Source organism: Gadus morhua, chromosome 8, assembly GCF_902167405.1.
Source record: "Gadus morhua chromosome 8, gadMor3.0, whole genome shotgun sequence".
NCBI classification, from domain to species: domain Eukaryota; kingdom Metazoa; phylum Chordata; class Actinopteri; order Gadiformes; family Gadidae; genus Gadus; species Gadus morhua.
Window position 1 is genome coordinate 25,408,834 of NC_044055.1, and position 22,895 is coordinate 25,431,728.

Sequence of the window (22,895 nt, forward strand, 5' to 3'; positions counted from 1 at the left end):
GCTACACAGTGTCCATTTAAAGAACTTTATGGGTTAAATTTGATATGTGCATACTGGCTTAGACATGAACAATTCAGAGTAGAGCCAAATCGATAAAGGTTTTTTTTAAGGCCAATACCGATACAAATATTTGGTGATTTAAAAATCTGATATTCAGATATATCACCAATATATATTTAAAAAATAAATTCCAGAAACGCGTAACAAAACATAAACAGATTTCCCTCACATTGGTTATTTTTTGTTATTTATGAGTCCTCACTGAAATAATAAGGTAATGCAGTTTAAAAATGAACTTTGTTTTTAATGTCACAACAAAAAAAGCATCAAAAAACATTATAGTTCTGATAAATAAAATGTATTAAAATATAAACTTGGGGGAGGGGGCTTGGGTAGAGGTGTTGCTGCGCTGTCTACACAGAGACAACGCAGCGATATCAACCTGAGCAGTTCTAATTGGATAGAAAGCGAAACCTGATCATGTGAGAGAAGATGATGCAGTCGCATTAAACAAAGACGTTGAAAGATGGTGCGATCACAACCAAAATTGGGAATTAATCAAAGAAATTACAGATAAATAATACTGAAATGGCTACTTTGTGGTTGAACTAAACTTCAAAATATTTATGATCCCCCAATTGGTAGACTGTCGGAATGGTGGTAAGCCTAATAAAAGGTGTCTGAATGGGGGCATGTTGGAATGGTCGCATGTAACCATAACAACGGTTATAGCTAGCGTGGACAGTACGGGACCGGGACGAAGTAAGGCTGTGACGTACAAGTTGTTCTGTGCTGTGTCCTGATTGACTGAAGAGAAATGGCTACGTTGTCGCGTTCTTAAACTGGACCTGGCGATTTGACATTAGTGTTTACCCGAGCACTGTATTGTTAAGGCCTTAACAATAAGGCCCCGCCTTGACTACCAATGTATAAAAGAAAAAAAATTAACAGATAATAATAAATTATTTTTTAATTATTATTAGGGCTGTCAGTTAAACGCGTTATTTACGCCGTTAACGCAAAACAATTTTAACGGCGTTAATTTTTTTATCGCGCGATTAACGCAATTCTTTTTTTTTTTGGCTCAAAACAAAAGCAGTAGCCTGACTGCTATGTTCAAGGCAGTATGTTTGTATGTTCATCCTTTAATTGCACTATAGGCTTTTTTTTTGTATCTTCCTGTTTTGATCAGTAAATGCCAATGTTGTTCATACTTCAATCAGGTACAAGACAACCCCCCCCCCTGCAACTTTTCCCCTGCAACGTTCTTTGAACAAAAACACAATAACCCCAAATTATTTATTTTTTGAAAATATTCATTAATCAGCCATTATAAATTCCGATACAGATAGTTTGGAAAATGCCTCATATTGGCCCGCCTATAAATTGGTCGGGCTCTAGTCCAGAGTCTAATACCAAACCTCTTTTTGGGAAGGAGTTTTCCACACATTTTGTAATGGGCAAGACATCTGAGAACGCAGTCATCATGTTTCTAATGTCTCCTTATGGATCTTGACCTCAGAATGTAGAAATGTAGTAGATAACTCTTGTCGATGTTGACCTATTTGGTGGCAGTGATCTTTAACATTGTTGCCATATCTCCCCTTAGATCCCACAGTTTCTGCTCGATGACTGCAGCAGAAATGAGATTCCTTGCAGGGTCTTCTGTGCACAGCCACGGCGGTTGGCTTCAATTTCTGCGGCAGAGCGGGTTGCGGAAGAGCGTGGGGAAAAAGTTGGTCAGACTGTTGGCTACCAGATCCGATTAGAAAGCAGGTAATTCAATTTCAGCATTTTTCCGAATGTTGCATGTTGTTGTAGGCTCGCCTGGCTGGTGTGTGGGTGCTTCACTTGACTGCAAAACAAATCTATTTATGACTGCAGTTTCAAAGCATGCACACTACTGTTACTGTGTCTTATTAGTGTGGTTTCAAAGAAAGACACACTACTGTTAATATGTGTCTTATTAGTCTGGTTGTAAAGTATGACACACTATTCTCGCCAGCAGATAGTACGAAATGTATCACTTGCTGCCTGTAAGACTTCATTTTTATTTTAATAACCTGCTTTTGTGTTGAAGAGACCCTATTATACTACTTTTCTGGTCTTTATTTCTTATTAATGACTCCTATAGCGTAACCTGACACGAATAACAGCACAAAAAACGATGTCGATTTTCGGGAAACGCTTCCTCTCATCTGGGCGCTTTCAGCATTCTCTGTCAACACTTGGTTTCGTCCTTCTCCGCCCCCTCGCCCCCCTCCTGCCAACCCCACTCCGTTGTGATTGGTTACCTTCCGGAAGACCAGCGAAGGGCAGTTGAGCTCCACCGCGCGGGCCAGGCATATGGGGGCGTGGCAGGAGTGCCTCTACGTAAATGATTTCCCGGAAATGTGAACAAGTGAATCACAAACGTTGTTCCGAGTGTTTAGCGCTCTGCACAGCCACCCCAGACTGTCAACAGGGAATACGTCGAAATGCATGTACGTCATTATTTGACACTTTAGTATGGTTAAACATGACTAGGCTCATGATTGAGCCTCTTGTGCTCATTGTTATCCCGCGCTGGTTGCGCTCATCGGTTGACATTTCCAAATGCCTTGCAGTTGTTTAATAAAGGCGTGCTTTAATGCACACAAACATAAACGTGTCATTAGTATGAGAAAACGTTGACTTTAACTGTAACGTACCTACTGTAAGGAAGGCTGCTCCATCCCTTTAAAATATAGTGTAATTTACTCATTGAATTATACTTGTTCATGCATTGTTGGCCACATGGACATCGGGACACCGGTATGAATCCGTCCTCGACCAAACATTTGTGAGACATGGCATGAAATCAAAGCATTTTTACTGTGCAAAACCTGGGATTTTCTTGAAAAGGAAACAGTCGGATAGGGGATGTGGGCTGTGAATGCCTCTTGGACTGCTTGTAGTCCTAGTTGTTATTTATTATTCTTGCATACATAGAACAATACAATACATACATAGAACAATGTTTGACGCAACGCCACAGAATCAACACCGAGCGACAAAAATTGATTCTACTTTTTTTTAAAAAACGTTTTAGCGATTTTGAAATATAAATATCGTTCCGTTCGTACATCTCCGCGTAGCAATCTTTCTCCCTGTCATTCTCGTTCACAGACGCACACAGACACAAGCGCACACAGAGACAAGCGCGCATACATGGCAATGGTGCGCAGGTGGGTACCCTACCACTTATTGGATAAACCTGCGTATCATGCACACGCACTGACAGCGAATTCGCCCGCTCATCCTCTCAATGCACCTACAAAGGCAAACCCGAAGCAGCAGGAATTTAAAAAGGGATAAAAAAGGATAGTGTATAGAACGCCGGTAATTATCGGGAAAATAAGCTTATTTTCGATCATGACCGGCGATGTTCTCTACATATCCCGCTTATTACACGGCTACTTGCCAAAACGAAACAATAACTTCACATGGTGTGTCTTTTTACAATTTATTTGATGCCACCAGCATTCGTAGTGTTGATCAGCAGAGAAATAGTCCGCCAAAGACGTTGACGTCGCTTATAACCGAAGACGCTGGGGTTGACAAGTTACCGGTACTTGCGGAGTGATACCAAAGACTTTATTAGAGGTGAAAAATCTGTTGTTTTTCTTTGACAGCGGCCAATTATACTCATGATTATACTTAGCAACGGTGAATTATATTTCATAATTCACCGCCGGAAGTTGTGAAGGTCCCATGCAAGTGAACGGAGCATTCAATGGCCTGACGAACGGGGGATTTTACCCCCGCTGTCTCACTGAACAACACAAACGTGTGCGCGTGAGCCAATTAAACGAAGCCCTTTCCATTAAATAAGTCTCTTCCACCGATCGTGAACATCGCAGAAAGTGTTGAAAACTTAAACAGAAAAATTAAGTCAGTGCCCGCAAAATTCTCTTCGTCCCGAGGTCGACCCGAGAGAGAATAATAATCCTCCCGATGACAATTAATTACGTCCCCGGGACGACGGGACGTCGTTACTTTTAATCTCTGCCGTGGCTACCAGGAGACAGTAAATGCTCAAGATGAGCTGTGACTATTTTTGACTCCAGCAAACCCACACTACACGTTTTTTTTTTTGTGAATAGTTCATATTTTTTCATGAATAAAACTTAAAATTCATGTTGGTCGTTGTGATTTGTTTACTAACCCAAGGGCTGTTATACTAAAGTAGGCCTACTGTATATGATAAACACTTATTTCAACTGGGGAGAAAAGGTTGAGTACAAATACTTGATATGCTGAGCTAATGTAATTAGCAAATGTTTTTACAATGTATATTGTACAGTATACATACGTGATATATATCCGTACATAATGATTCTATATACATTTAGAGAGATCTCTTCAGTCAGATCATTCAACATAATGTTTTGCTATGGTAAAAAAGTTATATTTCTGGAACAATTGTGTGCAGAGCCAATTCTGACCGCAGAGTTCTGGAGCTCTCAATGTAGTGCCTCACTTATTTATAATCAAATTGGCTGGTTGGTGAGTTGGGTAGTTTAAGAGCAGAATCAGTTTGACAAATGGCTACCAGCTGACATTATTATTGCTCTGATTTAGATCGTTTTTATATCTATTAGTGCTGGGTGATATGTTAGGGTTAGGCTTCCATTGTGATTAAAAAATAATCCGTTATTTTGAATCCATCAGGTCTTCTCCTATGACCCTGCTGACGTTCTGTACCAATGAAGTACTGCTCAGGACTATGATGGCTGGAGACGACATCCTGTCCACTGTAACGCATGTGATAGTGGTGAGTTTAAGATGCATGTCTTTTTACATTGGTGTACCTGATATTAACAGTATGTTTATTGAGTTTTGTAATATATGAATGTTGTATTGTTCAAAGAACAATGACAATCTAGGACTGCAAGCAGTCACACAAGGTATTAACTAGGGATGTGGATAACTCAAATTTTTCATGGTCGAATAATCGGTGGGTGTTATGAACGAATAATCGATTGTTCGATGTGTGCCAACATTCACATAGGCAGCCATGGATCGTCGGCAAGAAATCAGTATCTTAAACGCAAAAAAACAACTACCTGCTAAGTAGTTCCAGTCAAATTGTCTGTTCAGCCATCAAAACGAGAGCTGGTAAATTGTGAAAAATGCATTCAACTGTAATCCGAAAACTTGGTTATATGCTATAGACCCTATAGTATCTGTGGTATAAGGCTGAATCGCGACGGTCTATACTTTCAACACAAAGTGTATAGCATATAGCCGTGTTGTTTGATTACAGTTTAATTCATTTTTCACAATTTACCAGCTCTCGTTTTGAAGAATAATCACCGCGCCATTAGTTTCAATGGGAATCGCGACGGTCTATGCTTTCAATTAACCACGCGGAGATAACCATGGCAGCCGGTCAAACAAATGTTCTTTTTGTGATCATTCTGATAAATAAATAATCCCCCTATAAATTAATGGTCTTAATTTATTTTCTATGGCAAGTGACCATGGTATAAGCAGGAAAATGCCCTTGGACACCTGTCCAACATTAGTTCTGTCCGTTAATTCTTGTTTATTCGAATGGGAAAAAATGTTAACGGTCTAAATGTTAAAAATCGACTTTGACCCTCGGGAACGAATAATAGAATATTCACTGTGACCTAATTTTTATAGCCTGGCTCCGCCCGCCTAAGTACTTCTGCTCAATTTTAATTTCCCCTCAGTACTAGGTCTGGGTCTGCGGTATTTTGTGGGTTTTCTCCGTCTAAATTTTCTGCGTCCAATCAGTGAACAGAGGGAGTGGCTGAGAACAATGACGATAAAGTCAGCTCTCGTTGACAGACATCTTCACGCACGGTTTACAGCCTGCGCGCAACGTGATTCCCGGCCAAACCTTAGCGATTGGTTATGGCAGATCCAGAGTGGCACCGGGCAGATCCAATCGTTTTAAACTTCAACAGGCAGTCGCCTTCAAGTGAGTTAACATTTGTCAATTGAGTGGGTCCAGACTCTCTGTGCAATTGAAATGAAGTACGAGAGTCTGGTAGGACCAGGCTATAGTTTTTAGACCCAGACACACAGAAACATAAACACACTTGGTTGATTGTAGATGCCGTTTAACTGTGATCTTGTGCCACCTGCTGGCAAATTAGTGCATTACGCTTAAGAGCAGTTACGTCACTGAATGTGATATTAACACACAACTTTATACACATGGTTAGGGAGGTTTCCTTACCTGGCAGGTTCCAAGTTCCAGCCTCCCCCTTGAGGCTTCTGAAGCGGACTTGCAATGGAAATGGAGAATTTATTAGTATTTATTCAAATTGGCGCTTTGACCTAATTTCTTTAGCTGTCGAAAAACAATTGTAAACACTGCTTGAGGGGGAATGCCTCTGTTCCCAATTTCAAGCGGATTGAGTTACTAGAGTGAATATTGCAAAATACCTTTAATACCCTGACGCAGACCAATAAGACCCTAACCTTAAAGACCCTGACAGACCATTTAGACCTTGACAGACTATTAAGACCCTGACGCAGACCCTGACAGACCATTAAAGGTCCCATGGTATGCCACTTTATGGGTGCTTTAATATAGATATTGGGCAGCGGGCAGCGCCGAGGCGGTGGTCCCTCGGCAGCGGGAAGCTGGGCTCAAGCAGGAGACAATCGCGGGCAAAAATCCCTTTCTCCTCCATGTCGTGGTTCATGTCCTTCAGGGATTTAAAGCCAAAGTTCCTTTCCCCCAATTACTTCTCAACCATGGCTGAGATAACCCCCACTACGAGTCTCGTTGTGGAAATACCAGAGACGAGGGTCAGACGTGTTATGAGCCATAACACCAACAGCAGAACGGTTATCCAAATAACAAAGAAGTGTACAACAATTGCGTTAGAGTCCTGGAGCTCTATATCTAAATAATATCATATAATACATAGATATCTATATAATATAATACATATTATCACGGCCAAAAGCTATGTGCGCCTCCAGATGATATTATGAATCACAAACGACAGCGTCGGGTTCTCAGACGTCTCTGGTTCCTCCACTTCCACATCAATCTGAAGTAGACCGCTTGCTGCCCGCTGCCGGGCGGTGGTGCTTTGTGGCGGTGGTGCCTCGCGGCAGCGGGCAGCGGGTCTCAGGGAGTCAAAGCCAAAGTTCCTTTCCCCCAATTCCTTCTCAACAATGGCTGAGATAACCCCCACTACGAGTCTCGTTGGGGAAATACCAGAGTCGTCAAAGAACCGACGTGTTATGCGCCATAATACCAACAGCAGAACGGTTATCCAAATAACAAAGAAGTTTACAACACTTGCGTTAGTGTGTGTAATCCAGAGATTAAAATTAACCACGTCCCGTCGTCCCGGGGACGTAATTAATTCTCATCGGGAGGATCAATATTCTCTCTCGGGTCGACAGAGAGAAAAATTCGAAGAGAATTTTGTGGGCACTGAATTAATTTTTCTGTTTAAGTTTTCAAGACTTTCTGCAAACCCGAACGAATGGGAAGGGAGGGGGAGGGGGAAAGAAGTGTTGAGGATGAAATGGTTGGATTGAACATTCATTCACTGCGACTCCCGGCCGCCACGTCTCCCGTAGTGCCGCGGCACCCTGCGGCCCGGGCACCGTAACCTTGGGCACTGCGACCACTCCCACGTCTCCCGCGACTCCCGCCATGCCCCGTGAACGAATGAATGAATGGCCCGGGAACCACGGGCAACAGGTAGCCTATCACCCCAATTTTTTTTTAAAAAGTTTACAATCCCCCCCAAAAAAATGGAATAACGTTCCCAGCGCCCCCCTAGGTTGTGCGAACACCCCCCGGTACCGCCCCCGTTGAGAAACCATGGTTTAATGCGACTGCATCACCTTCTCATACATATTCAGCAGCTTGCGGATTTCACTTTCTCTCCAGTTTAACTGCTCATGATGATATCCAGGGCCGTAGCACCAAATTCTGGGCCCTGTATACAAGAGGTACTGATGACCCTCCCCCCGAATTCCCCCTACGCAGAATTGTTCAAAAGACATAATTTATTTATTTTTTTATTCCCATGAGGTACACAACTGTGTACCTCATACCCGCAGTCCGACGGCCCTGATGATATCGCTGCGTTGTCTCTGTGGAGGAAGCGTACACCTCTACCCAAAACCATTCTAGTCAGTAGGTTTAGTTCATATCTCCATTTTTTCTTTTTGCAGACTAGTTTTCATTTTATTGGAGGTTAGAAATTATGAATAATTAGGGGCGCGGGTTCTTGCGTGACAGCTAGCCGCTGACTCTGACCTTGACTCGGAGGCTAGTTTTCAGGATTAGAATGCTATCTCCGTCAAAAGAAACAACTAATGAGGTACGCGCTAATTCGGTTTATGTCACCTAGATGGGCGCATCCCCCCCCCAACGTCAGATCAATGCTCTGTTGTTGGTTAGAGGAATTGAGGCGGAGTCAAACGATGACAAAATGGCGACGCTCATAAGCCAAGAGAATTGGATGCAGTTGAAATAACTGAGGTCTGCCCGGATGCTACATCCATATTATATACGTACTATCTATGCTCCTCCTGCAAGCGTGGTTTCTAAACGGGTGAAGTCGGACTGGAGGTCTCGCCTAGCTAATGACACTAAATGGTGGAATACTGGCAGAAGGTCACGTTCCGTGACTGAGGGTGTTGGTTGTTATCTTGAAGCTAAAGAAATCTAGTCTGGACATAAATTAATTATTTTATCACAATAATGTATTGTATTTGTATTATATTATCAGTAAGTAACAACTCAAAATGTAAAAAAGGATTCTTGGGAAGATTTGGGACGATTCGGGACGCTTCAAAATGTTTTTCGGGACGTTTCCGGGACGGTAGTGAATCACACACACACACACACCCACATGTGGCGCTCACACGGTCGTAGCTCATTGTCTCATTGGCGGGCCAAATTCTCTGGGCTGGCAAGGCAGACAAAGGGGAGGTGGCATCTCCCCTTATGACGACATACGGGGAAAATTCTAAAACGGCACGTTTGATCTTCGTTTTTTCGAAGGCGGAGCAGAATGCCTAGTGCTTGTTTTGCACCCAACGCAATTTCTAGCTACTGGGGGAGCATAGGTAGGCTAGGGCAGGGGTTTTCAAAGTGTGAGAGAGTGAGCCCCCCCTCAGAGAAAAAAATTCAGCTGAGCCCCCCCCCCCCAAAAAAAAAATGTTCTAAAGACCTGTGTTTTGAAAGCTATCTTAATTATTTTACACATTTTAAACATCTCTGATCATAATTTTAAAACATTTGAAACATATTTTTTAAACATTTGAAACATATTTTTTAAACATTTTAAACATATTTCTGAAACATTAAAACATCTTTGTGCGTTTTTAAACACATTTCTTAACACAATTTAACAACTTTATCTAAGCATGTTTTAGCTTAACCTTTTTTAAATACATTTGAACATCTTAATCTGTGTAAACTGCCATTCAGGGTCCCCGACTTTGAATTTTCAGAGTCGAATCGGATCTGCTTTTTCAGTCCAGAGATTCGACTATTCGGCGGGGTTTGTTTACCGGCGTTGCTATGGGGACCTAAATTATTATAAGCAACTGAAAACGATGCCGGTTTGAAACTAAAACTGATTCTGAAAAAAGTATAAATGCTATCAAAATTCCGTTTGGATAGTATTGAAGATACAAGTGTGTAGATTTGTTCAATGGATTGAACGATGGTAAACGGTTGAAAAATGAATGAGTTACGATGTCTAGAAGTAGGTGTATCAGAATGGGCTGACGTCTTCAATGAAAACAGCTGAAAACGAAGCGGTATGAAACTAAAACTGTGATTCTGAAGAAATTTTAAATGATATCGAAATTCTGTTTCGATATTATTGAAGATACAAGTGTGTAGATTTGTTAAATGGTTTGCACGAAGATAAACGGTTGAAAATCGATTTAGTTAGGTTACTTCTACAGTTGAAGTACGATTGATGATTTGAATCATCGACTTTCAGGTTTTTCTTCGGGTTTATTTTTTTCTCACGTCGCGCCCCCCCTGAAGAACTCTGGCGCGCCCCACAGTTTGAAAACCACTGGGCTAGGGGAACTCATATTAATTTTAGAAAACCTCAGAAAGTGAAATTTTCAGAAATCTTTTTTTCAAGTCCTTGACAGACTACAAAGACCCTGACAGATCATTAAGACCCTGACAGATCATTAAGACCCTGACAGACCCTTAAGACCCTGACAGATCATTAAGACCCTGACTGACCCTGACTGACCGTTGTGTCCCTGACAGACAATTAGGACCCTGACCGACCATTGTGACCCTGACAGACCTTTGTGACCCTGACAGACCATTGTGACCCAGACTGGCCATGGTGACCCTGAAGACCAATGAGACCTTGACAGACCATTGTGATTCTGACGTCCTTGATAAATCTGGGTGGACATGCCTACTTGTGAGGTCACTATGGCCCAGGAAAGGAATGATTGGTACGGCTTGTACCAGGTCATCACACCCACACTTGGTGGCATGACATGAGCTCTTTAAGATGTTTTTAGTTGGACTACGATTGACAACCCGCTCACCTTGGGTCTGGGGATGGACAAACTAACTTTCATGATCGTACATCAAAAGGCTGAGGAGTTATGCTTCTTCAAAGTTTTCAACTGATCACATTACCGCCAGAATGACCTAAACAGCAAAAATTGCTATGCCACTTATTATGAAACTCTCTGCAGCTATAGAGGCTGACTACATATTTACATTGAATAGAAATTACACAGATTTGCCCAATGGTGCCCAAACTTTAAACAAGCATATCTGGTGACCTCATTGACTTAAGGACATGATGGTGAACAAATCTGCCTCAAGAACCTATGACTTCTGTCTGGATAGTTTGTAAATATAAGTTTATGAGTACTTTGGAGTTTTAACCAGTGCATGGAGGTTCCTTTTTAAGCCAAAACAACATTTTTGTTACATGACTTTGAAAAATGAAAAATATTCTTTAAAGTGACAATTTTGTATTGCATTCAAACGAATAGTGCTTGCTTTTTAAAATGGACGTTGCAACCTGGTTGCAACTACGGTAGGCGGTATGCGCCAAGCAGCTATGACAACATGTCATCCAATACTACCTCATCGAGTTTTCTTTAGAGTGAGGAGCGTAATTACAAACTACATTGAATCATAAGTATGAGCATGGAGTAATTACTCCCCGAGCAAGATAGTTAAATATGTTTCCATGTTTATATCATTTATTATTATTACTATTTTTTAACATTAATATGTCATAGTCTAACCTTTAGCATCAGTTAACAACCTGACACTCAACAAACACAAATCTTTTACTAGCACTTACATTTCTCTACATCGCATGAATTATATGTAATAATAAATAAATAAATTAGTAATTAATTAGTAGTGATAAACATTGTCAGAGATCATTAGGTGATTCAACGGTAGGGAGAGGAAGAGCGGGAGGGCAGAGAGGCAGTGGAACGGTGGGAGGTAGTGGGCATGAAATGCAACCCTTATTCAATCAAACATAGCCTATGCTGCTATCCACCAATGAGGCTGTTAAGGCTTTTAACTATATGTGTTCTAGTGTTATGCTGCCTATGTAATGAATTACAGACCAAGCAATGAGAGAAGCTTGTCATTAAGACCTTTTCATTGACTTACCTTTCGAGAAGAAAGCAGGCAACCTCAGCGTCCTTTTGAAAATCGTAATCCTTCATTATCTCCTTAAACCTTGGAAAAGCTACCGCAATGTTTACCCTCGTCTTTTGAATTCACCGGTTACGTTGCCTATTCGTATTTTTTCGCTTTTTGGCGACGAGGATTCCTTCTCCTCTGGCAGACATTATTATGATCATGCATTATGAACGAAAGTGCAGTGCAGTCTTTCAAATTTGCTGGGCCAGTGCAAGCGTGTCTCGCTGAGCTCCTTCTACGTTTCAGTCATGCTGACTTTGAGCGAAGACGTGTTTAGCCTGCTAGTACCACGTGCTGTCTGTCCCTCTCGGCCATTGTTGTTTTTCATAGACTGGCACAACATGGATGCCTCCATAGGACTTCACCGTAAGTAATATACAAGAAATTCTTCGCTCAGAACAGGGCTCTACACTAACTTTTTTTTTCAGGAGCACTCGTGCCCCTAAGTTAAAAAATGTAGGAGCACAGGGGAAAAAAATGGGGGCAAAATAGGTTTTTGTTTAGAACATTTATTAGCGTGCAGATATTGCACACACCAACAGCAACAACTTACTAAAGCAAAATTAAGACAAATAAATAGACAAGATTACATTTATGCTACACAAAACCGCACCAATTTCGGCTTCCACCGTACCAGGGTTATTGGGCTGGGTGCGATTTATATAGAAATCGGGACAGCGAGAATGCCTAGTGGACTCGATGTGTTTCACCACAGCATCGCGTTTCAGATTAGGGTTCCCTGTTATAAACAGAGGAGCTTGCCATTGCCAATGGGGCTTCCTTACAAAATGTACAGAACATTTTCATGTTCTTAGCATCATAAACTAGCCACCCGAAATCCTTCAACGAGTCGGGGGTTGAATTTGGAGGCTTTATCGACTACAGTAACAGCATTAACTTTCTCCACGCAGTCTATTCATAATATTGTAATGACCACGGAAGAGGCAGTGAATGAAGTATTGATTAGACAGCGATTTAGATACCTAATAAACCGTGGAACACACAAGACTGGTAACCATAGCAACGTAGGTAAACAAACCCCGCTAAACCCTCCCGTAGCGCCTCCCGCGCTACGGCCAGCCGGAGGCGCACAGAGCTTTTGGCCGTGAAATTATGTATACAATACAATTATATTATATACTATTCTATATAGAGCTCGGGGAGTCTCAAACGGCAACAATCACTTTCTCCTCCATTCTGCGGTTCACCCCGGACTGCACTGCAGGGAACGGTTGGCCGGTTGAAAACTGATTGGCTGTTACGTTACGCACGTCACTCAGTGGCCACGCTGTTGAACGCTGATTGGCTGTCATCACGCGAATGTCGCGGCAAAGTTTAAATATTTCAACTCGAGCAAAAGTTGCCTGCTGCAAATCCACCTGAAATCCACGTGAACGCGCTCGCCCGTGCCGGGCAAAAGTGTTGCGCTGCAAATGGAATCGTTGCTTTGTATGGAATCGTTTCGTCCCTTCGCGTTTGGTGTGAACGCACAGTATATTGCGCTGTGGAGTAGTCACTCGCACGCGTGCTCCTGTTTTGTTTTTCTCGTTCGCACGCCGAAATATTCGCTCGCAAATGCGAGTGAAATGGGCGCATTGTAGAGCCCTGGCTCAGAAGGATAAATCAAACTATTGGTAGCGGTGATTTTACACCAATGAGGACATATTTGTGAATGAAGACTTTGATTTTAGCTAATGCATTACTTAAAATGCTACAGTGTCCCTTTATAAACAGATATAAACTCCTCTGTTATAAACAGAGGAGCTTGCCATTGCCAATGGGGCTTCCTTACAAAATGTACAGAACATTTTCATGTTCTTAGCATCATAAACTAGCCACCCGAAATCCTTCAACGAGTCGGGGGTTGAATTTGGAGGCTTTATCGACTACAGTAACAGCATTAACTTTCTCCACGCAGTCTATTCATAATATTGTAATGACCACGGAAGAGGCAGTGAATGAAGTATTGATTAGACAGCGATTTAGATACCTAATAAACCGTGGAACACACAAGACTGGTAACCATAGCAACGTAGGTAAACAAACCCCGCTAAACCCTCCCGTAGCGCCTCCCGCGCTACGGCCAGCCGGAGGCGCACAGAGCTTTTGGCCGTGAAATTATGTATACAATACAATTATATTATATACTATTCTATATAGAGCTCGGGGAGTCTCAAACGGCAACAATCACTTTCTCCTCCATTCTGCGGTTCACCCCGGACTGCACTGCAGGGAACGGTTGGCCGGTTGAAAACTGATTGGCTGTTACGTTACGCACGTCACTCAGTGGCCACGCTGTTGAACGCTGATTGGCTGTCATCACGCGAATGTCGCGGCAAAGTTTAAATATTTCAACTCGAGCAAAAGTTGCCTGCTGCAAATCCACCTGAAATCCACGTGAACGCGCTCGCCCGTGCCGGGCAAAAGTGTTGCGCTGCAAATGGAATCGTTGCTTTGTATGGAATCGTTTCGTCCCTTCGCGTTTGGTGTGAACGCACAGTATATTGCGCTGTGGAGTAGTCACTCGCACGCGTGCTCCTGTTTTGTTTTTCTCGTTCGCACGCCGAAATATTCGCTCGCAAATGCGAGTGAAATGGGCGCATTGTAGAGCCCTGGCTCAGAAGGATAAATCAAACTATTGGTAGCGGTGATTTTACACCAATGAGGACATATTTGTGAATGAAGACTTTGATTTTAGCTAATGCATTACTTAAAATGCTACAGTGTCCCTTTAATAAATAATAAAATATATGTATTTTCAGGCAAAATGTCTGGGGCGGGCCTTGATTTGTCCCAGAGTCTTATCTTAACCACATATACACAAATATGATTTTAAAATACGTTAAAAAAAATATGTAATTAATCTAATTAACGTAGGCTTATTTAAATATCAACTTATGTGCATTACTGCAGCTATGTCTCACGAGGTAACAAAGCTGTCATCAAGGTTAAACACTTTAACTATGGTCCAAAAAGGGGGGGGGTTTGGGACATACTACATTTAGAGTGCCTTGTAAGCATTTCTCTTAGTCCATTTCAATTTAAGTCTATTTAAATCATTGTAAAAGGTGTTTGGAAAGCATTGCTTTAGCCTACTTTTCCATAATTTCAGTGACAACTTTCAGTTGAAGAAATCCAATACCATTAGTTTTGGCAGAATTTAAAGTGTAAGTCTGGTGAAAATTTAACCCAGGTTCTTTTTCGGCTTGAAAGCAGATAAAATACACCCTCCAGACACTTTCTTTCATTTATCAACCAGTATAGAACTTGCCCGGAGCAATGCTAACAGCCCAAATGGCTTACATTGCATTGGCTAGAGGCAGTGCGTGAACGTGTCCAAATTGGCATTTTTTATCCACTAATATTGCTCAAAATAGCGCCAAACCTCTGCTGTAGCATGATTAGGGTCCCTACACATAAAACGAAGCATCAACAACTTAGTTAGCGTACCGGAAGTTTATTTAAAAAGACTGTTTTACAAGTCTGTGCCTTACCGGTAGGTCCATGTTTACAGGAAGTCCATACAAGTCTTATACCGAATGCACCGGAGTTCAGTAGTTTATTCCAAGCTCTCGACAGCCCAAGTAAATGGCTACCATAAATAATATAATAGAGGCGCCAACAAATGTAACAAAAATATTTTGTCCGTAACTTACATATGCAAGTCCTTCCATTTCCTTTCAACACTCGCTAGATATTGTCACAAAGAGCCAAGTATCACGAGGGGAGATTGTTGAGTACAATTTGTTGTCGCCTCTATTATGTTATTTACGGTAGCCATTTACTTGGGAGTGCGCAGTGATTCGTTTTTTCCAGCCGTTGTGGCGATGCTGGATTGTTTGCTGGAATTACAATTTAATGTTTAAAATATTGATAAATGAATGTGACTGTGCACTGTTGATTTTATTTGATGATTGGAAAATTACTAAAAAGCTCCTTCCACTGCACAGATTAGGTTTGTTGATAGATGAATTCGAACCATTAACAATGTCCAAATGTGTGTTGTTGGAAGTGATTTTCGTTCAGACATGCATATGCTTAAAGTCCTTCTCCACTTCTTTCATTAGGATGAGGTCCATGAGCGGGATGGACTCACAGACTTCCTGCTGACTAAGTTAAAGGAGCTGGTGCAGACGATTCCCACATTGAAGCTCATTCTGTCCAGTGCTGCCTTAGATATCCAAGTCTTCACACGCTACTTCACCTCATGCCAAGTCATCAATGGTAATACTCTTCAACAATATCTTTATCCTGAGCATGTTGTAATGTTTAGCTTGTTTGTCATTCTCAAATGCCATACTTATCTCGTATCTTGATAGAGTAAAGTCTAACATTTGATTATATTATATCTAGTTTTAACCTTAACCTCCAAATGGCTTGGCCAAGTATTGGATTGACAGATGCAAACAAGCAGTGTTGTTCAAGTTCACTCTTCCGAAGAGCTTGCTCAAAGTTCAGTTCACACAGATTAAACTGGAGTAGTTCACGTTCATAGTTCACATTTAGAATTTTGAACTGTTTTTTGCAGAACCTTCTCCTAGCCATTCACCCCAGCTCCCAAATCATTGCCACTGCCCCCTGCCAAAGCTTAATTAATTAATGTTTAATGCTTCAGCATGGCAAGGCAAAGGCATATTGGGTAGGCACACAGGTAATCAGTCGTTGTTCAGGCAAACAATCCGGCAGGGAGAAGGCAAAGGCCTAGTCAACAGGCAGGCATCAGGATCAGGAGCCGTGGATAAAAAAAAAAAGCTTTAAGACCTGTGCGATTTTCAAAAGTTTTTGTAACGTAATGATAGGCTATATTTTGCATGGATTGATTTGTTTTAATATGTACGAAGCTGGTGTTTTAACAAACTACTAACAATTTCAAAATATTTACCACTGGAGAAGTATTAAAGAGGAACTGAACTGAAATTTGAAGTTTAGTTGATATAACAGTTGCATTGTCTGCATCCTCATTGGTACAATAACTAAAAAGGCCTGAACTTGCTAAAAGGGATTAAATTGTACGGTGAAAGGTGTGAAAGTATTACAGGGCGCCTCCATGTTGGATTTCAACAATCAGCTACGTCACTGGCATGGTATACCTACTCCTACTCTGAGGCTCGCTGAAATGGCTACGGAAAAGCAAACAACCAGGTCTGCATTCCCCCTGGCTGCATTTAATGAATTATACAGGGCTAAGGCTGCTGGGGTCATCATACATTTCCACAGGCTACCTTTGAATAGGAAACCAGCCCTTAATACATGGCTGGCAGCCTTAAAACTGACTAACCCTCCGATGTCAATCAGCCCCTTTCATGTCAATCTCCACAAGCTTGCACTCCGACCATAAAGTGTGTAAACTATTACTGACGTTATCACAGATCTATGTTTCCAAGCTGCTAATGAAACCACAGCGGGTATTTAAACAGAAGTTCCACAAATGTCCCTTTCTACTCACCCTGTTGTTCGCCGACTAGCCGATTGCTGATGCAGAGGGAGTTAAACTTGAAGAAGTAGTTTCATAGTAAGATGTATCTTACTATGAATGTGCAATATCCATCTGTGCATATCCACCAACATCCACCAGAAAGTAAACCTTTAACATCCACCTAAAGTAAACGTGACACTCGTGAATCCGCCTCGCATCTATGCTCATCCGCGGGTGTATCTCCAAAAGTGCATCTAACATGTCTTCAAGGTCCCGTCCACCCGGAGCCGATTTTTTTGTGAAACCATTTCTTTAATAAACATGTTATTAGGCAGATAATAAACCATGTTCTTTAATACGTCCATGGTCCCAGGGTATTTTCAAATAAAACCAGACCTATGCGGTTTCGTGTTAGGATTCGTGTGGACGCCTGAAGCGACGTTAGAGTTGCGTTGAAAGTTAGTTTTTTTTTTGTATTTTTGTAGCTTTAAATACAGCCCCTTGGTCAATTTGATTACTTACTGTGCATTAAAAAGTATTTCTACTCAATCTAATCGCACAGGCTGGATGCGCGCAGGCTTGATGCGCTCCACTTATTTTTGTGGAGAACCAGCGCCTTGAATATGTAGGTACTACAGCATTTGTACAGCTCGTTGCGTTTCCGCAATGAGTCCGTCTTTAAGGAAATATTCCTGAAACGAATCAAAGGATATCAGCGGGGGAATGATCGTTTTCGCCTTGTTACTTTTGCTATGGTGGCGCGCATAGACGCGCGGCTCGGAGCTTCTCCGGCTGGTGCCTTCTCTAGTTTATTAATGTACAGTTTTATTTATGTCTTAGTTTTAGTTTTAATATCGGTAGACAATTGCTCTGCACACACCTACAGCAGACACGACTTGCTAGGGATCGGTACACACAGTGAAAGGGCCGTCTCAGCTGAGTACCTAGGCGAACACAGAATACCCGAAGACATCGCCCGGATACCGGGTGACAGTTGGTTCATGGTCCCGGATCTGAAGCGCAAGCGACGAAGAAGGGATCGTAAGCAACGACGGGGCCGCAGGGGAGGACTGTTGCGAGGATGAAGAGATGCCCGGACAAACCAGCATTGTCGAGTATTTTCCTCTCCAACGTTAGATCAATTGCTATCAAGATGGACGAACTGAGACTGTGGGTTGCAATTAACAACATCGTGAAGGCTGTGTGTGCTTATTTTCACGGAACTCTGGCTCCAGGTGTCCATTGCCGACTCTGCGGTAGCATTGGAGGGACGTACAGCTCACCGAGCTGATGGAACTAAGGCTAGTGGGAAACATCACGGTGGCGGCTTACTAATTTTCACTAAAGACAGCTGGAGCTCCAACACTAGAACTGTGAGTAGCCACTGTTCCCCGGAGTTGGAATATATCACAGTTAAATGCCGGCCTACGTACCCCCCGAGGGAATTCAATGCCGTGCTGATCACAGCTGTTTACATTCCTCCCGACGCTGATGCGAACATAGCACTAGCTCAGCTACATGACGTCATCAGTAAACAACAGAGCATGGACCCTGAGGCGGTACACATCATCGCCGGGGGACTTTAATCACGTCAATCTAAAGGTTGTAATTCCGAAATTCTACCAGCACATTAAATGTGCCACGAGGGGAGAAAAGACACTGGACAAGGTTTATACCAACATTAAACTAGCCTACATAGCTCGACCGCTGGCTCACCTAGGCAAGTCAGACCATGTGTCCATCTTTCTGATTCCAGCGTACACCCCCATCAGGAAAAGTGCTCCCATAACCACTAGGACAGTCAAAACCTGGCCAGCAGACTCCACGCCACTGCAGATCAGTCTCCATGACACCAGATGGGAGGAATACGAGCATGAGGACCTGGAACGGTTCACATCAACGGCCCTCCAACATGTCAGGAACTGTGTAGACTCGTTCACCATGGACAAGCCTGTCCGGGTTTACCCCAACACAAAGCCATGGATGAACAGAAAGGTGCTGCAGCTGCTCAGGGAGAGAGACTCCGCTTTCAGGTCAAAAGACAAGGCCCTCTATGACATCGCCAGGGCTAACTTGGACCGAGGCATCAAAGAGGCCAAGGCGGAGTACAAGGGCAAGATCGAAGACTGCTTCCGGAGCAACGACTCGAGGCGTAATATCTGCACGCTCCGCGCGCAGATATTACTATTTCTACCGTTCGGATTTGAATACAGTTTGATGGTTGAATAAACCGTGGACTAGACACTGCCTCCGCCTCGTATTTGAGAACATTATAATATATAACATCACGGCCAAAAGCTTTGTGCGACTCCGAAATATTATGAACCGTAATGCCTGCGTGGGGGGGGCGTTGCATGTCATGTCCCATGACATGCTATTTTATGTATTCTTTAATATAGGTATTGGTGGGCAACTAACAGTATTCAAAGACGTTCCCGAAATTCTGCCGTGGTGCAGAGTTACAGCCACTCCGAGCCAGTCGCACATTGAGCTTCCCCCAAATGCGCTGTTTTGGTGTCTGTAGCTATAATGCAAATGAGGAGGAGCGAGGCGGGTCAAGGAGGAGGGTGAGGGTGTGGCCCTGAGCAGCTTGCAGCCACGGTACCATGCGCTTTGTTTACAGTGGATGTATCGCAATGGCGAGGCGCACATAGCCTTTAGCCGTGTTCTGTAAATATTCTAGAACACACGGGAGGCATGTCACAGTTCATGTACTTCAGCGAGTCAAAGCCAAAGTTCCTTTCCCCCAATTCCTTCTCAACCATGGCTCAGATAACCCCCACTACAGTCTTGTTGTGGAAATACAAGAGACGTCAAAGAACCGACAAACACTTGCGTTAGTGTGTGTATTCACACACGCATGTGGCGCTCGCACGGTCGTGTCTCATTGGCTGGCCAGGCAGAATAAGGGGAGGAGCTTAGATGCTTTGTGATAGACCTAAAGACATTCCAAATCAGCGCGCTCGAGCCTCCGTTTTTTCAAAGGCGAGCAGAACAGCTAGTGCTCGTTTTACACCAAACGCAAGTTTTAGCCAGTGGGGGACCATAGGCAGGCTAGGGGAACACATATTTACGTTAGAAAACCTCATAAAGTGAGATTTTCATGTCATGGGACCTAATGTTTTATGTTTGGGTCTCGCGGAGTGAGAAACCTTGAAGTTACTGTGGAGTTACCGTTATTACTATACCTACCTACCGTTTCGATTTACAATTACTATTCCTACCGTTCAGAATTGAATACAGTTTGATGGTTGAAAAAAACGTGGACTAGACACTGCCTCCGCCTCGTATTTGAGTACATTATAATATATAATATCACGGCCAAAAGCTGTGTGCACCTCCGGAATATTATGCACAGAATTGCAACCCTTTGGTTGCAACAGTTTTTAAGCACTCCCTACAAATTACATGATTTTGTAATTCGTCAGACTCCTTATATCCAAACCATTTCCATACTATGGAGCCGTTGGTCTTTCGCTTGCAAACAAGCTCCTCGGAGATGCTTGTGCAGGCGGACTCCATAGCTGTGTTCGAAATCGTTCCCTATCACGGATATAGTGCACTATATAGGGTGCTCGCCATTTTGTAGTGGTGTTCGAATTCTCAGTGGTTAATTTCATGCACAATATAGTGCACTTAAAATACCCAATGAATAGTGAACAATTTCGAACACGGCTCATGTTTCGCGGTTTCAAAAAGTGACGTGAGTCATTGGAGGGGGGGGCAGAGACTGTGTGTGTGTGCCGGAGGCAGAGCGGGAGAGACATAAGCAGAGTTACGTAATAGCAGGCGGCAGGCGCGGTTCGAAACTGGTGTTATTTGGAACAAATGTGCTGTAATTTCAACGCAAATGTTATTATATCGATATTGACGATATGGTCTCGTTTCATATCGCGTTTGAAAAAATATCGATATATTTTAAATATCGATATATCGCCCAGCCCTACTTGCAGCCACGGTACCATGCGCTCTTTACAGTGGATGTATCGCAATGGCGAGGCACACACAGGCTTTAGCCGTGTTCTGTATATATTCTAGAACACACGGGAGTCCTGGAGCTCTATATCTAAATAATATCATATACATGATGATGAGATGAGATATCTATATCATATAATATATATTATCACGGCCAAAAGCTGTGTGAGCCGATATTATGAATCTCAAACGACCGCGTTGGGTTCTCCGACGTTCCTGGTTCTTCCACGTCCACATCAATCTAAGGTAGACTGAACCGCGACATGGAGGAGAAAGGGATTGTTGCCGGGCAGCGCTTAGGCACCTCCGCCTCCTGCAGCGCCGAGGCGGTGGTCCCTCGGCAGCGGGAAGTGGGGCTCAAGCGGGAGACATTCGCGGCCAACGATCCCTTTCTCCTCCATGTCGTGGCTCATGTTCTTGAGGGAGTCAAAGCCAAAGTTCCTTTCCCCCAATTCATTCTCAACCATGGCTGAGATAACCCCCACTACGAGTCTCGTAGAAATACCAGAGACGGACTTCCGGTGGCGCGCGAAACAGTATGACAGCTTAGAAACAGAGCTCCGGTACCAGCCTTTAAATTCCCCCTAATTCAGTCGTTTTTGTTAATTCAAATTGATACACACTAAATAACAATGGTTGGGGTTAAAAGCAAGAAAGGCGGATATGGGTTACGGTACAACGCCGATTGGCAAATCGACAAAGAAGATGCGGCTAGAGAAACTTTAGCAGGTCAAGATGGCGGCCCCGGAGAAGGCGATACTTTGGACCTAATCCGTTTAGCCGTGAGCAAAGTTATTACCACGGGGATGGCAGCGTTCCGAGCCGAATTGAAAAAAGACCTCTCTGACTTTCATGCAAGTTTTCGGGAGGACATTAAAAAACAAATGGAGGAATTTTCCACAGAAATAGACCGGAAAATGCAAGATACGGCGGGTCAGATTGAGGGCGCGGTGAAACGCATTGATGAGATGGAGGAAACATGGCCGATATGGAAAGATGGGACATTGGGGTGAAGGACGCCCTCAACCAACTGCTTCGCGATCAACGAGCTCTGCGGGATAAAGAGTTTCTGATTTGGAGGGTCGCTCCAGGCACAACAACGTTAGGATATATGGCGTCCCGGAGGACGCCGAGGGTACATCCGCTGTTACCTTCGTTGAAAACCTGATTAAGACTGAACTCGGAGACAGTCTGCCCTTGGATAGGGGCCGTGACCTGGGTATAGAGCGCGCTCATCGCGCTCTGGCACCAAAACCTCCTGCAAGTGCTCCTCCACGCTCGATAGTGGTTCGGTTCCTCCGGTTTTCAGTGAAGGAGAATAGTTGAAGGTGAATAGTTTAAATCCCAATTTTTTCATTATCAGATCTGACGGTGAGACAAGTCACTCTCTCGTATTGTTTATTTGCATAGTCCTGCTCTCTTTATTTAATTTAAAAAATAAATAATCTGGACCCGAGGATGAAGGCTTCCCTCTATAAGGATTAATAACATTAAAAGCCCTGTCCAGCACTTTCTTTTGACTCAACAAATACACTGTACTATAAGGCTGATACCTACGGTGCGCACAGACAAAGAGCCACAAGACTTTCTTTCTTTCTTTTTTTTCTCTTTTTGCTACAGAGGGGCCCCACAGGGGCCTGCTCCCCTCAATGTCGAGGCGACATGTCACCTTGCTTGTTGGAAGCTCAGTTTAATGTTCTGTTTTATAGTTATAGTTCTCTTGTTATACTTTATTTTCTGTGTTTTGAGGTCTGGGATATTTCAAGTGCAATTGGTCATGAGTACACATAACGCAATACCAAC

The 22,895-nt window shown here is 43.0% G+C and overlaps 1 protein-coding gene across 3 annotated transcripts in view; it reads left to right on the forward strand.

Moving 5' to 3' along the window:
- The window catches only part of ythdc2 (YTH domain containing 2), a 166,435-nt gene that overhangs the window by 63,295 nt on the left and 80,245 nt on the right, over positions 1–22,895 (forward strand). For all 3 annotated transcript variants that reach the window (XM_030364496.1, XM_030364498.1, XM_030364497.1), the window contains exons 7-9: positions 1,610–1,776; positions 4,693–4,795; positions 15,766–15,922. In XM_030364496.1, coding sequence (XP_030220356.1) covers positions 1,610–1,776; positions 4,693–4,795; positions 15,766–15,922 — 427 coding nt within the window. The remainder of the gene's footprint in view (positions 1–1,609; positions 1,777–4,692; positions 4,796–15,765; positions 15,923–22,895) is intronic.